Raw genomic sequence first — 15,129 nt, forward strand, 5'->3', positions numbered from 1 at the left:
TGCTTTTTTAGAAACTGGGAGAAGGCAAAGTATGGGGAAGTCCTTATTGCTCCTGCTGTCTGTTAAAGCCTCAGCTGCTGTATGCTCTGTGCAGAGCACAGCAAATCTGTACCAGGCTGAATCTCTCAGAGGACTATGTCCTAGAATCCACTCTGATTTGCAGTATGGGGTTGATAGTTACCACTTTTCTATATGTGGTTATCACAGTCAGAAGACACTTGTTGCATCTTTTGAAGGAACTGAAACAGTTTTATATGAAGAGTAGGGAAGAGGAGCTGGAGTCCATGGTTGCTCAGTATTTCAGCCTGTCTTCAGATACTGCTGTGATTAGTCAGTGAGGTGATCTGTGAGCTGGGCATCTGGTGTTTTTGGTTTGGTTATGGCTGTGGATGTTTCTTCCAACTATGCATGATTTCTGCAAGTACAAAATGGATGGAAAATTAAAGCTTTTACAATGTTTTCAAAGTTTGAACTAAACTTTACTTGGCTTTTACTAGAAAACTTCTTGTCTGTGCTGCATGTTCCAAAATGCACAGCCGAAATAGGGTAAAGAAATAGCTTATTATATAGGAAGGGAGAAGGGTAAGAATCAGTTTGTCTACCGTGCTTTAATTCCACCTGTTTTGTTGGACTAAATAGTGGATTAAAGACAACCACCAGTGTTTAATGCTGCAGTTAATTAGGTTGGTTGTTTCTGCTGAGCATGATCCTAACCCAACTCTTATCCCATTGTATTTGCATGTTCTCACCTGTTTGCTTCAGCTGTGAAATGAAACAAAATGCCTGCCCTGTAGGGTGGTTTGTGTGGTGTTTCAGTTTGGTGTGTGTGTGTAATCAGTTAATGTAGTCTGGCTGAGCAGTGGTTACTCCTTAAACAATCACATCCCTAGACCCCTGGGGTCGATATCTGTCTTTAAGTGCTATGAAGCTGATATGTGTTTCTGCCTTTTTGTTTGTTGTAACTGTTTCTACCCGCTTTAATTGGGGGTCTTAAGAGATTGTAGAGTCACCATCCTTGGAGATACTCAAAAGATACTCTGGGGACAGTCCTGGGCAGCTGGCTCTAGGTGGCCCTGCTTGAGCAGGGGGTTTGGACCAGGTGACCTCCAGAGGTCCCTTCAACCTCAACCATTCTGTGATTCCATGTCTCTGGTTGGGAAAGATGTACAGGGGGAAAAAAAAAATACAACTATCTGAAGTCTGTTGCTGAAGAAGAGAGGAGAGTGGGAGCTGAAGAAGGAAAAATCTGTGAAGAGCTAGAACAAAGCATGCAAGGAATTGCAAAGCAGGTGGAGGTACTATGTTGGAATGAGCAAAAGATTGGACCTTGCTTTCAGTTCTGCCAATACCTGGTTTGTCTCTGAACTGTTAGTGGTTGGTTGGTGTCATTCATGTGATTCAATGAAATAATACTTATGGTGGGAGGGAGAAGCAAGTGTGAAGGGAAATACTTTCCCAACAGTGGCCACTTTCAGCCCAGAGGATTGCCCAAGTTTGTTGTGGTTTATCTGCTTAAACCACACAGTGGAGTCCTCTTGCAAGCACTTGTCTCCCCTTGAGTTTGTGTAAACCGCTTGCATCTACAACTGTCCACATTGCCAGGATTTCCACCTACCTGTTTTCCCCAGTGCCGGAAGAACAAACTGTTTGTTTGTTCATTTGAAGCCTGGTTTTCACCCCTGCCACCACCGCCCCTCAATTTGTGTCTCCTACTTACTGGAAGAGATACTGAGCTGCTGGATGTTTTTGCAGCTGGCGTGCTTATGGAGAACTGGTGCTGGTGTGGGCACCAGCTCAGCTGGGCAGCTGCTTTTTGTTTTTGTTTGGGGTTTTTTTGTTTTGTTTTCAGTTTTTTTGTGGTTGTTGGGTTTTGGTTTGTTTTGTTTTTTTTTTTTTTGCAGTGGCACAGCATAAACTTTAAGAGGCTAAAGAAAGTGCTTGAGAAGCTTGAAGTTTGTGGACTAAGTGGGTCTTTTTTTTTTTCTTTTCTTTTTTGCTTAGTGTCCTTAGTCCTCCCACACATTTATCTTGTTAATTAGCCTACTTTCCTCCAGATTGAAAGTCTACAATAAACAAAGTATTGTTGAGATTGCACCTCTCCAGGAAGGTTCATTCATCTCTTCTCCCTTTGAGAGCCCACCGAACATTAATTTGGTTGATCAAGCACTTTATTAGTAGTGGGGGGAATGTGGTTGAAACCACACCTCTCCCTCAGACTCGACTCTACTAAATCAGCTTTTTAGATTCTCTCCTATAAATGAATACAAGTGGTAGATTTTGATTTGGTATAGCATACCCATCTGAAATTAATTTAAATGATTCTAAAATTAATAACTTAGGATACTTGTCATGTTGAAAATTAAACATGCATTTGTTTTTTCCAGTCTGAACAGCTGATCTACATTATAGTCTTCGGTCTTTTCTGGATCCAGGCTGCAATAGCTGGAAGTGCTTGCACTCTGTCTCTGAGAGCCAAAAGCCTAGGGTAGTTGTCTGCCAGGTCAGGTTTACAGGACAGCAGTGTCGTACTGCACACATCCCAGTAGAAATCAGCCCATGTTACCTGGTGGAAATGGGAGAGAAAGCAGTAAATTTTAGTTGGTAATCTCAAAAGCTGGGACTACTAATATTCTCAGCAAACTGCAGAAATATAAATTGTTCCGTTTTGTCTAAGTTGTTTTTCTTTTAAAGCCTATAATTACAGAGCTAGTAATTAGGTTGCAATGCAAGGCTTGACTTAAGTAAAAATTGGTTAAATAAAGCCCTTGCTACAAATATTACTTGCATTATATTATCAATCTTTCCTGCTGAAACTGTGCTGCAGAAAAGTGTTTTAATTAGGTTCCAAACAGTTTTGGGTAAAAAAGAGGATTACATTTTCAGAGGTGTTTTTTCATATTGTCCTATAAGTTGATCAGTGATTATAAGTAGAGTTCTAAACAACTCCCATCTGTATTGACTAGTACAAAGGCATTTATAATGTTTTGTGTCAACATACTTCTAAACTGGTTTAGAAAATGCAGATCCTAGTCCTGGTTTGCCTCACTTTTCTAATAGTATGGAAAACAATTTTCACTTTGCAATTGAGCAACCAATTATGTATTGGTAAGAACAAAGAGTTAAAAGAGTGGGGCGAGTTGTTTCATGGGCTGGCATGAAATCCAGAAATTCAGCAATAGTCAATGATTTTATTTTTCTGGCAACCTGATTGGAATGGGAGAAACAAAAATTATACTTACAGACTTCCCTACCAGCCAGTTGTTATCCCCTAAGAAAGTATCCAAATCTTTCAGTAACTCAGGTGCTTTGTTGGTGAGGATATCATCAAATGCTTGTTTCTGGGGGAAGGACGAAACACAAAGATGCACACCAAAGCATAAGCACAGCAGTCGGCAAAATTGAATTTTTGGGGTTTCTTACTTCTGAAAAAGCTGAAATCTGAAAAAGGTGACAGTGAAATCATTTGGTCTGACTCAAACTTCAGAGTACTCTCTTCTCTTTGGAAGAAGGAATGTGTTAACATCCAAGTAAGGATTAATACAGCAAACAGCGATTATTTAAGATAAGTAAAGAAATGCAGAGGTAACTGTCATTTGGATACATGCAAAAGGGCACTATAGAATTTAGGAAAGCTGAGGTAATTACCCATGAGGTGGGTTAGATGCCCAAAACACAGCATTTGTGGCTCAGTGAGCTATGACTTAAGCCAATTGCTCCCTTAATGAACACCTAAGAGCTCCCAGATGCTGGGGCATGGTGTGGGGGGCAATGCTGCTCGTTTATCTGTGCTAACAGTCACCCTGCTGTGGCAAGACAGGACCCCTGCCATAGATATGGGAAGAATCCATCTATAAAATATATTCCTAATGTCTCACGGTCATTTTTGGGGGACTTTTTTGGATGTTATGTTTTCTAGTGTACGGGGTCTCAAATTTCCAGAATCCCTTAAGCTCAGTCTTTCTGTGCTGTCAGGTAGATGCTGGTCAGTTCTCTTTCCTTACCAGCCCTTCTCGTGTGAGATGTGGAACCTGGGTTTTGAGCTTTTGCTGGGTTTATCTTTGAACTTTTATGTTAGCAGGCTATTCTGCTTTTTTGTCTCTGCAGCAATGAGATTTGAGGTGGTTAAAATATGTTTTTAAAGGCTGAAGTCTGCATTGAAGGGTATGGGCCTTAGTATTTGTATGTTAAAGGATGAAGGCTGAGGTTGTGTATGGTGGTGGTTCTCCGCTAGCTGTTCCTCATAGCAGAAAGTTTTAAGGTTGCTTTTAAAGGATTAGCTGTTTCCTTTGGAGAGGGAAACTGTTTCTGGTTTTCTCTTCTCACCTGTATGGAAGCAATTGAGATTGCAGACTGTTGTGATCATCTGGTCTGACCCATGTGGCACAGTTTGTGTAGTTAATGTGCTTGGCCTGATTTTGGAGGAACATACTCAGGCTTGGTTAAATAAGCACTGCTATACAGGAATGGAATTATTTCAACAGCTTTGAAATTCAGGTTAATGAAAAAAAGAATAAAATGTAGAAGAGGCAGCAGCCTGAACGGTCCCAAAAAATGCAGGCTGAAATAAAATCAGTATTTCTGCAGATGCGTTCGAAGACTTGACATCATTTTCTGCTGTCTGTTAAGAGCTTAGTAACTGAATGTGGTGACTACACGTACTAGCCAGAAGTTTGCAGTCCAGAAATTTCATGTTTGTACCCTGTGCCGTAGCATTTCCTTTTTTTAGGTAAGTTCTCCCCCGCCCCCGGAAAAAAACCCCTTGAACTATTGTGTGATCATGACAGTAATGACCTCCCCCAACTACAGAAGTACGCAGTCAACCCGTGAAGCTGGTGGGGATATGACCAGGATCCACCTTCTGGAGTGGCATGACCTACTTGTCTCAACCCTGGAGCTTTCCAGTAATGCATGACAAAGCTGTTGCAATGCCAGCTATTTTTTGGGGGGGGTGTAGGGTAAAGGGAGAGTCTGTGCCTGGCACGGAGGGAGCTTCCATGGGCAACTTCCACCTCTGCTCCCTTAACCTTGGCTGGTTTTCTCTTTGCTACTGGGTAGATGGCATAACGCATCCTTTCATCTTTCTCTGAGGGATGTGTGTTCCTGTAATCACTTGTCAGGCCTGGGGAAGTTTTCTGACTTTACTGTGTGTAAATTACTTAAATCTGGCCTTGTGAGACCATGACATGCCGCTTCTACCACAAGGTGGTGGCAGTGGACCCGGGAGGAGAGAGGGAGAACAGCTAATAGTGAGAAAAATTAGAGATTCCCAGAAAGTAAGTTTCTTAATCTTCCTTGGCCCCAAAATGCTCTCTTGCTTGCATATGTGTATACAGGCATATAAGGGTTGCCTGCGAACTCTCTTCCCTTTGAAATTAATCACTGGTGACATGATCTGGGTCCTTATTTTGGAGAAGTGCTTCAGTACGAGCTGGGACACATGCAGGCGTTATCATGGGAATTTCCCTGTAAAGGAGTAGCAGTACTATGGCAGTAGAGCTGCTTCTACACTAACACATTAGCAATAGTGTGGCTGTTCCTAAATGATTAAAAATCATGAGTCAACCTCCCCTGCCCAAATTAGGAAACTTCAGGAAATCGCTAGGAAATGAAGTAATTCACATTTTTGAATACTAAAACCTCCAAATACACTTTCAGATTTTCCCCTGCAAGATTTCAGAGCACTTTTGTATCATTTCATTATTTATTATTGGTTTGGCGCAACATTTTGTATTCCATGGTTTCTGTAATAAGATACCCTAGTTGATCTGAAACATTACCTTTGAATAAATGGAAGGTGACTGCACTGGTAGTTAATGGTGAGACCTGTTGTTACACTACCACTTTTCTAAAAGCGTCAGGTCATCTGCTTGGGTCAGAGCTGTGTGGAGCCATTGTGATGCTGGAGTTAACTCATCCATCACCCTCCTCCCCCAGCAGCTGATCTGCGTGCTTGCATTTGGGGCTCTGGTGAGAGGGACTGGACTGATGCTAAAAAAAAAAAAAAACCAAATACTGTAGGATTTGCCCGTGACTGTGTGTTAAAGTAGCCGCGGCAGGATGTTAGCCCGGCATCAGTATTTGCAGAAGCACCACAGAGGACTGAGGTGGGGCTGCAGTGGTTTGAAGAACACGGCTGCAGTGACAGTGAGGGATGTGCTACCTCCCCTCTTTAGCGGTGCCCACTGTCTTACACTACTCTGGTAACTGAAAAGCATTTGTCCCTGGCAGCTGATGTTATTGAAGACTGATACTTATTAAAAACCAAGAAGAAATCAAGATGCAGAAGCGCAAAAAGAAGATGGGATGGGGCTGTTAATCTTGTTGAGTTAGCAGAAAGATAGATTTGAGCTTAGTCTGTTTGCGACAAGATACGGATATTGCACAGTGCCAGCTGGGGTGGAAGTGTACTTGTCCTGTCTTTCCCCTTTGAAGAGCAGTTTGATGTATGCACATATGGCATCCTTGATTCAAGGTAAACTAGTGAGGGGCGGCTCATGATGGCCTCATCATGACCACCAAGGGGGAAAAAAATCTGGTGAAGGAGGAGGTGGGAGGGAGCAGAAGGCCTTGGCTGGATTAGCCTCGAGGAAGAACCACAGAGCTCCTGCAGCTCAGCTTTGCTGAGGTGAGGTGATGGACCCAGCAGCTGACACATGGCAGTGTCTCCAGAGGAGATGCTCAGGTACAGAGTCATGGCTTACGTGCTATCTTTGTTTAAATTAGTGATTGTCTTACTCTCACGTCCTGGTTTTTCTCTGCCCAAGGGAACAGCGTCATGAAATCATCTATGGTGTCCACAATGGCATCAGCTAGCGCCTGTTCCACGGGCGTCTGACCTGCCAGACCTATGGGAAGCAAGCATATGAAGTGAGGTTAGAGACAGCATCAGCAGGCATTTTTGATATCCCAAAGGTAACCTCTGTTCTTTGTGAACATTTCCATGAGAATACATGCTCTTCAGGGCTTTTTTGATGCCGACAACATGCATTTGACTCCTTGTATCCAGATGCAATCTCATCTACCTTTGCTTTTTTCCCCCTTCAGCCTCATACAGCCATCCAAGGTAGTGAGTTCTTCTTTCCATCACCTGAGCCCACAGCCTGACTACTGCTTCTTTATCCTTCTCTCTGCCTTCCACCATCCCAGCACGTTCAGTGAGGATCAGCACTAATTCCTTTCTGTTAATCTTTCTCTATCCTAGCTTTCAATGTTCTTCTCTATCTTGTGATCTTTCCATCTTGGTCAACACAACCTCCAAAAGTGCTTCTGTGAAAGTCGGCTTCTCTCTCCCTCTATCCTGCCCATTCAGCCCCATTTAGAACTTCCTCATGACATCCTGCTTGCTTTTGATTACTTCATTGTAATCAGGCACCTTAGCCAAACTGTGTCTTGTTTACAAATCTGCTTTCCTCCCCTGTTGTTTTTTGGCTTGCCTGCAGTCATCTTAATGCTACTACCTTTTTCCCCTCACTCTCATTTCACAGACCTGCGTTCATGCTTTCACCTCTGTGCAGGTTCAGGTCATCCTTCTCTTCCTCTCTGTTCTTTAAGCCTCACCTGAAAGCTCTGTGTTTCCCATAAACCATATGCCCTTCCTCTGCCAAGTCATCTCCCTTACTGAAACTTTATGCTTTTGAAGGTGAGGGGTGTGCCTCTCCTTTTGGGCATCAAGTTCTGTGAGCCTTCAGTAAAGAGTTGTTGGTGATGGGCACCTAAAAATACCATTTCTAAATTTTAAAGGATTAGTGACATGTATTCAGACTTAAAGGCAGAACGAGCAAGTTTTGACTATGAAATTGAAAAGATTTTTTTTCCCCTTCCATGCATGCTCTTTTTCCTGCTGTAGCTGACAGTGCAATTAACACTGAAAGGAGAACAGCATGGTCTGAGTGTGCTCCAGAACCCTAGCCTTTGTGGCTGTTGCAAGCGGATGGAAAAGGCGTTAGGGGAATGCCTAAGTCAGAACTTCAGACCGTAAAAGGAGCACAGCTCCAGATCAGTCTCCCGATAGGAGACAGGGAGGGAGGCAGCGTGGGTGGAAAGCAGACTTTCTCATTGTTTTTCATTACCAGGTGGACGCTCGTCATTCTCTTCTCTTGCAAGTAGTAGATTGTATCAAGGATGGAGGAAATTGGCAGGAACACAGTATTGCAGACAAGCTTGAAAATACGTTGTGCTAGCGCCTTGAAGAATAACGCTCTGCACTTCTGCTTGTTTCCTCAGTTGGAAAATGTGAGATATTTTGAAAGGCAGGTTACATTTCTCTGCTCAGAGTGTAAAAAAGTAGGATAGTACTTGCTTCCCAGCCCCCCTCTTCAATTTGCTGACGTTCAGCACACCACGAAAACATCTGCCTTCAGCCAGACCAGTTTTGCAGATGGTTTTGAATGACAGCTTGCTGACCTAAAGCAAGCCCTGACTACTCTCTTTGATTACTTGCATTACTAAGTCTTATATCACTTTATCTAACTAGTCAAGTACTTCCATAGCATGTAAGTATTTAAAGATATAAGTGATGTCACCATCTGATCTAATCTCTCTGCCAGCTCAGAATTGTTACCTAAATCTGCTTCAGAGCGCTCTGCCTGCTGACTGCGATAATCTCTAATGCTTCCAAACCCACCTCCTCCTGGTCATCTCTGGCAGCTCAAAGTTTAGCTCCAGGGGAAACTGCCCTGAGAGCCTTAGGGAAGCCACAGGTACACGCTTTCTGTCGTGCAGTGACAGGTAAGTAAAGTTTATTGGCTGGAGAAGTCAGTCCAAACCCCAGGTATTGTATGCAGAGGGGAAACTCAATCAGACGTAAGGGGGGATTATTTCTGAGTTTTGCTTTAGGTGTACACACTTACAGTGCAAATACGGAGCTCAACCACATGACTTCAGCTCTGAACATCATAGCATTTCACACTACAGGTTGTTACTTTGAATCTTTTTTTATCTGTTTTTTTACTTTCTATGTGACATTTGAGTGACTCTAAACCCTGTCATACAGCATCCTAGTGGATGTGCCTTGCTCTGTTTCTTCTTTCTGATCTTGGAACCACAGGGGATGCAGCCTGAGATCTCATCAGGATGGCCACAGTAGCCCCAACCCAGCAAGCAAAACTGGCACCGAGTTATGGTAAAGAAGGCTGCTGAACATGGGCATGCCACCACACAGTGCTCCTCAGTGCTTTTTAAACCTTTGCTCTTTGAGTGGCACCTCTAATACCATCCTATATGGTACGCTGCGTTTCTGTGGTCAGCCCTTGGCACTGGCAGACAAACTACAGATGCAACGAGAGGCTGGTAACTATTAGCTGTTTGTGCCTGGGAAAAGCACTAGTACCAGTATTGTCACGCTGCTGTTGACTTCTGCGTGGTTGGGCTTGCCAAGCTGCTGGTTTGTTTCTGGTTTTGCTGTGGATGTAGTTTTCCTGAGCATTAAAGGTGGGTGCAGAACAGAGCAAGAAAATAGTCAAATATGTGTTACCTGATTCTCTGGCAAGGTATCTTGCTATTGCCAGGCTCTGGTGAATAATAACTCCATCTACTTCCAGAATGGGGATTTTGCCAAATGGGATAGCTTGGAGGAGAAAGAAAAAAAGAAAAAACAACCAAAAGTTAAATCATAGCCCTTAACAGCGGGAGTCTGTAATAGTTGCACTTTTGCCGCTCAGAGGGTATGCATTATTATAGCACTTAACAGTTTCACAGTATTTCTGTAGGGAAATGCATGGACTAGAAAAAAAAAAGTAAGGTTAAGGGTATAACCAGATTGCACTGCAAGAAGGCCACTATAGCGTAGAAAGCAGGTACTGCATTTGCTCTTTCCTAGCCTTGTGCTGTAAAGGCTGAATGTGCTCCTACATATCTTGAATTCTTTATGCAGGGAAACTTCAGTGGAATCTTGGTTTTTCCTTCTCTTCCCTGCTTTTTCCTCCCCAGGAGAGTGACTGCCAAGGTTAAGCAAAGTACTACTGAAGATTTGTATTGCAGGATCCAGCTAGGGTATGAAGTAAGAGATTGGGTAAAGGTTACAAAGGTGCTTTTTCATTTACACTCGTTTTCAATTCAGAAGCAGTGATTCAGAGAAGGAGCTGTATTTCAGAACTTATATTGTGACAAGACGTTTCACTTGACAGTCATCACCAAGAGACAAATACCGCTTTCACACTGAACCGCAAATGCTAAGAAGATACTCCAATTTACTTGACTTGGCTTGCATTCAAGAAAAAATTCAGTCAGTCATGGGGAAGAAGCCTCCAGACTTTAAGTACAGGGGAAGACAAACTAAGCAGGCATCATGGATATCTGTAAGAGAGTTTGAGATAAGAAATCAATCTTATTTTTCAGTTATTAATTTAGTAGCATAACATACGTGAAAACTTGGACTGCTGTTTTGCTACATTTTGGAGAAGCTGCTGGCATGATATCAAATGGGGCTGGAACCTCAGAGCAAAGCTTAAGCTGGGAAAAACTGTCGCGTTTAGCACGGTGAGAATCCACTCATGGGAACCCAGTGCTGTTCGCTGGAGGAACTTTAAACCTCTACGTTTCAATGCTATTTCATAAATTCCAAGTATGTGGTTGCAAGCGCTGTTCATAGCCAAATGCTTTGTACCCGATTTTCATCTGGATTACACTTTATGTAAATAAGTTGTATGCCCATCTTAAGACTGTCTTGCGATGTGAAAGGGCAGTAGCAGAAAAGTGAGAACGTTGGCTATTGGAGACATGCAAGGTGCTTTCAAACCCAGGAGAACTGTCTTTATGGGACAGCTGGAATGACACTTCTATTCCATGAGGTGTTTTAGTTCTTAATGAAAAGGGAAAAACAGTGAAACCTCATACATTTGTGACCTGTTTTATCAAGGCAACTTCATCAATGATGAATACTGCCACGTGGCTCTGTGGTTTAGCATGCAGTATGTGAATCACATTAGGTACGGCATCTTAGATGTCAAATCTGTATCTGCAAAATGAATTTGGCAGCTGCACAAGACATCTAGGACTCCTCTGTGCATTTTTTTCTTGCATCTGAACATAGTACTCATTATACCCTTTTTTTTTTCCCCCCTAAGTTCAGCACACTGTGAAGCTGGTATAAATTTTGATGCTGATGACTGGCAGAAGCAAGAGAGCTCAAAGGCGTTAGCTGCTCTACCCCAGGGAGAAAGTGTGCACTGCTAGTTATTGAAACAATAATAGACTTCTTGCACAGAAGACTTCATGTTTATTACCCAGAGAGCAGCAAGGTCCTGGTAAGTCCATGTATTTCTTCATTGAGAATCCAGGGAGGAAAAGATGCATCCCCGAATGCTAAACTGAAAAGCTCTCTGGTTGTGAAAATGAGAAGAGCCTTGGTTCTGTGCTGTGGATTAATGGTGCAGAGTGCCCTGAGCATCACTGCCTCCAAAGCCACAGAGCTGTAAAATAATGTTTGCTTATGCAGGATACCAGTGCATCTTTCAAGCAAGCACGAGTAGAAGGGTTGAGAGCGTGCATGACTGCTGGACACGACAGCATGGTCAGCCTACAGCCATCTTCAGATCCCCCCAGACCACATAAAGGCTGTACACCAATGCCTGACAACAGGTAACAGCAAAAGTGCAGCCATGTCAGGAGCAATAGCCACCGCCCTTGAAGGAGTTAACCAGCCTTTTTCGGAGGCCCCAGTAGGAGTGCCACTGTGCTGATGCAGTTTTGGCTAGGTCAACATGACTAAGCCAGCCTCTGTACCAATAACTGTCAACACATGATGATCGCCGCTCAGGTTGGGAAACTACAATTGCTTCATCTACAAACCGAACAGACCATTTTTCACTGTGTTTACATACGGGGGAAAGTCTAAAAGCCACAGTTTTGACTGACGTTTCACTTTGTCAGTCAATACAAGGAAAATGAAAGCCCGTTTGTTTGTATAGAGATATATATATATTTTTTAAGAAACCCTTGATTACAGCAAAAGGACGGAGGCATCTTTCTGACAGTTGAGGAACACGGATTAAGGTATGAAAGGCAGCTGGGTCGCAGAATGGTAGTAATCTCTCATGTTCTGTTTCTCAGCAATTCGGACATTTCTGGATTCACTTTTTTTTTACCCCCTAGCAGTCCACACAATTCAAGGGAATTGCTATTCATTCCTTGAAAACATGAGTGAAGCCTACAAAGTGCTTCCTCCTCAGTGCTGAGCTATTTTCATTAGGATCTGGTTATTCGTTCCTGGAAAAGAAACTGAGTTTACAATTAAAAATATACAAATACAGCTTTGTTTTGTGTGCAATAGAAATATTCATACACTTGCATGATTCATAATGCAAGTATAAAATTAATAAAAGAGAGCAGATTTTATTGCACATTGTTCCATGAGCCTTAAATGTCCAAAAGGCATTATGCTTTGATTTATAATGAGGCTTGGGGTTTTTTTGCTAAGAGGCAGCATATCTATTCCCATCATTACTAAACAATGGACTATTTAAAGCATAACAGATGGTAAATGGGAGATGTTCCTTCCTTTCTTGTGTGTTCAAAATGCCATTTGATTTTTTTTTTTCTTTTAAAGAACAGGAAAAAAAATTTGTGGTTTGAATATAAACAGTTTATTTTTTTTCTTGCTGATAGAGGGTATGTGTATGATTATACACTGACTTTTGTCAAGTATTGAGTTAATAAGCTGTAAATGAGTGCAATTCTGAGAGGTTTAAAGAAATCACACTTGTGCTGTGTGGATCATTGTAAAAATCTGTTGTTTCTTCTTGGGTGCAGGGCATGCTATTCTTGCACACCAGAAAGTATGGCAGATATCCAGGCTGCTTTACAGCTGAAGAAAATAGCAAAGAACAGTCAAGGGGGAGAAAATATTTCTAGTATGTCTCTTCCATATTGGAGGAGAAGGTATAATGGCTTATAAAGTTGCATTTTCAGTCTGGAAAAGTTTAGGGGGGGGAAAAAAAATCTCTTTGCCTTTGAAACATTATTATCCAAAATTCATGTAACAAGACCAAAGTTTTTAGTAACCTGCAGTGAAGTAACTTTTTGCTCTTGTAACTTAAAGGAACAATTTCCTATATTGATAAATTCATAGCAAAACCAGGAGATTGATTGTATATATAAGTTTGGCTGTTGTGGCAGGAATGTATTCCCTGTGAAAACTGGAGACTTCCTTTTCCAAGTGGACAAGAGGGTGGTGGATTTGTGTCACACAGTTCATCCTAAGGAAGGATGAGAAGAGCCTTCACACTGGACAGGTGCAGTTTGATTGCTGGAGGCAAGGTCAGAGTGACAAATGACCTTGATGTGGCCTCTAGACACCTTGCCCGTAGCCCATTTTTTGAAGCGCAGCAAAACCCACAGCCAGGCCATCTACTCAGGGGCTCCAAAATACAACAGAAAACCATCTCTCTGTACGTGAATTGAAGCAGTGTTACCCTGAGACTCATGGATGTGGGCTTCTGTGGCTTGCTTTGAGCCTCCTGTGGTGCTTTTGGCTCTAGCTCTGTTCATTGACAACACACACTCAAGGAACTCTGGGGATGTCTGAATGTGCCATGTGTACAAGCATTGTATTCAAACTGCTAAATTTTACATGGTTTTGATGAAAGGCATGGTTTGTGTGACTCCAGATGAACAAAGCACTCAGGTCGGTTCCTGCCAGGCTCTTACATTAGATGAGCAAGTGAAAGAGGTGGCACGTGAAGCTGGAGTGTGAGAGGGATCTCATTTGTGTAGAATGAGGGTTGTGGGGGAAAATCATGAAACAACACGCATCGGAGAGCAATTGTGAATGAACAGTTAAGCCAAAGTGGTGCAGACTGAAAGGATGTGCGTGTCACTTTGCTAGTTTTTCTTTAACCTTGATCGGTTAGGGGGCTGCTTCGTACTTATGTCAGTTTATACCCTTGTGTATCCATTTGGATGTCCTTTCCATGTTTTTCAAAACAATGTTGTCTTGCAAAGTTTCCGACTCCCACTTGAGCAAATACATTTTAAGAAGGAAAACTAGAAAAATCTGTTGCCGTCATCATACAAACAGCGTCATTTCTCAGGCATGCACAAAATATATGACCTTTCCCTTTTAGTTTCTGCTTGTTTTGTTGCTCATCTGAAGTAGAAGGCACTACGAACGCTTGTGTTGATTTCCAGATTTAGATTGAAAACTCACTGAAAAAGAGGAACAGGGTTTTTGAAAAGCATGCTGTTTGGATAACTAAACCTGTAGTCTTCTTTAAATTGAACTTTCATCAGCAAATTCTTGCTTTTCCTATTATCTTGGTTATTCATTGTTTTTAGCATTGCATGCTGGAATGAAATCTGCACAGACTTTACACTCCCCATGAAGAAAACCTTGACAGAGGGTGAGCGTAAGTCATCAGACTGATCTGCAGTCTCTCTTCTCCTTTTAGGAAGGACTCACTGAAGTATCTGTGCAGTGTTTAGGAGTTGGATGAATTCCTTTTTATACATACTTTAATTTTGGTTGGCTTTTGTGACTGGAACTGTGATGTTTATATAGTCTCTGCTGGATACTAAGCAGGGGAGATGAGGCCTGATGTGTGTTAAAAGGAAGGACATCTGTATAAATTGTCTCCATCCCATGAAGTCCCTAAGGGCTGTGATAACTATTCCCATCCTGGCATGCCTATAGGTTCTCACTAGTGTTCAGGCCTTCCCTTTGACCACGAGCTCCTCGCTTATCCTCCTGGGCACGACCCAGTGCATGGTGCTCATGTGGGCCTGTTTCTCTGTCAAGGACAGGGAGGGGAAACACAACACAGAGCTGAGCACAGTTTTGTCCAAGCCTGGCAACTAGGCTGGTTGGCTGCTGGTGGGGAGAAACCAGAGCTTAGTGCTGTGCTATGCTTCTCACCGCTGCTCTTCCCCAGCCAGTGAGGAGCCCCTACGCAGATACAGTTTTTAATTTTCTCCTTCCCTTAGCTCTTTCTTCCTTTTCCACTCATCTTTTCTTCTTCATTATTCTTCTCCTCCTCATCTCTGTTCTTTCCTCCCCATGTTTATCCTGACTTGCCTCAGCTTTGCTCCCAGACATGAGTTCAGGTTCCCCTATTTCCTGTGACCAACACTCCCGAGTTGACCTCCTCTTTGCTTCCTCCTGCCTGTACTGCAATCGTCCATAGGCTTGATACTAAG

At 42.6% G+C, this 15,129-nt stretch overlaps 1 protein-coding gene across 1 annotated transcript in view; it reads right to left on the bottom strand.

Moving 5' to 3' along the window:
• Positions 1-2,150: 2,150 nt before the first annotated feature.
• The window catches only part of HPGDS (hematopoietic prostaglandin D synthase), a 31,586-nt gene continuing 18,607 nt past the window's right edge, over positions 2,151-15,129 (bottom strand). The window contains exons 3-6 of the mRNA XM_050895975.1: positions 9,473-9,565; positions 6,736-6,845; positions 3,240-3,338; positions 2,151-2,563 (exon numbers count right to left, since the gene is read on the bottom strand). Of these exons, the coding sequence (XP_050751932.1) occupies positions 2,399-2,563; positions 3,240-3,338; positions 6,736-6,845; positions 9,473-9,565 (467 nt within the window). The 3' untranslated portion in view covers positions 2,151-2,398. The remainder of the gene's footprint in view (positions 2,564-3,239; positions 3,339-6,735; positions 6,846-9,472; positions 9,566-15,129) is intronic.

The sequence above is a fragment of the Gymnogyps californianus genome, chromosome 4, assembly GCF_018139145.2.
Source record: "Gymnogyps californianus isolate 813 chromosome 4, ASM1813914v2, whole genome shotgun sequence".
NCBI classification, from domain to species: domain Eukaryota; kingdom Metazoa; phylum Chordata; class Aves; order Accipitriformes; family Cathartidae; genus Gymnogyps; species Gymnogyps californianus.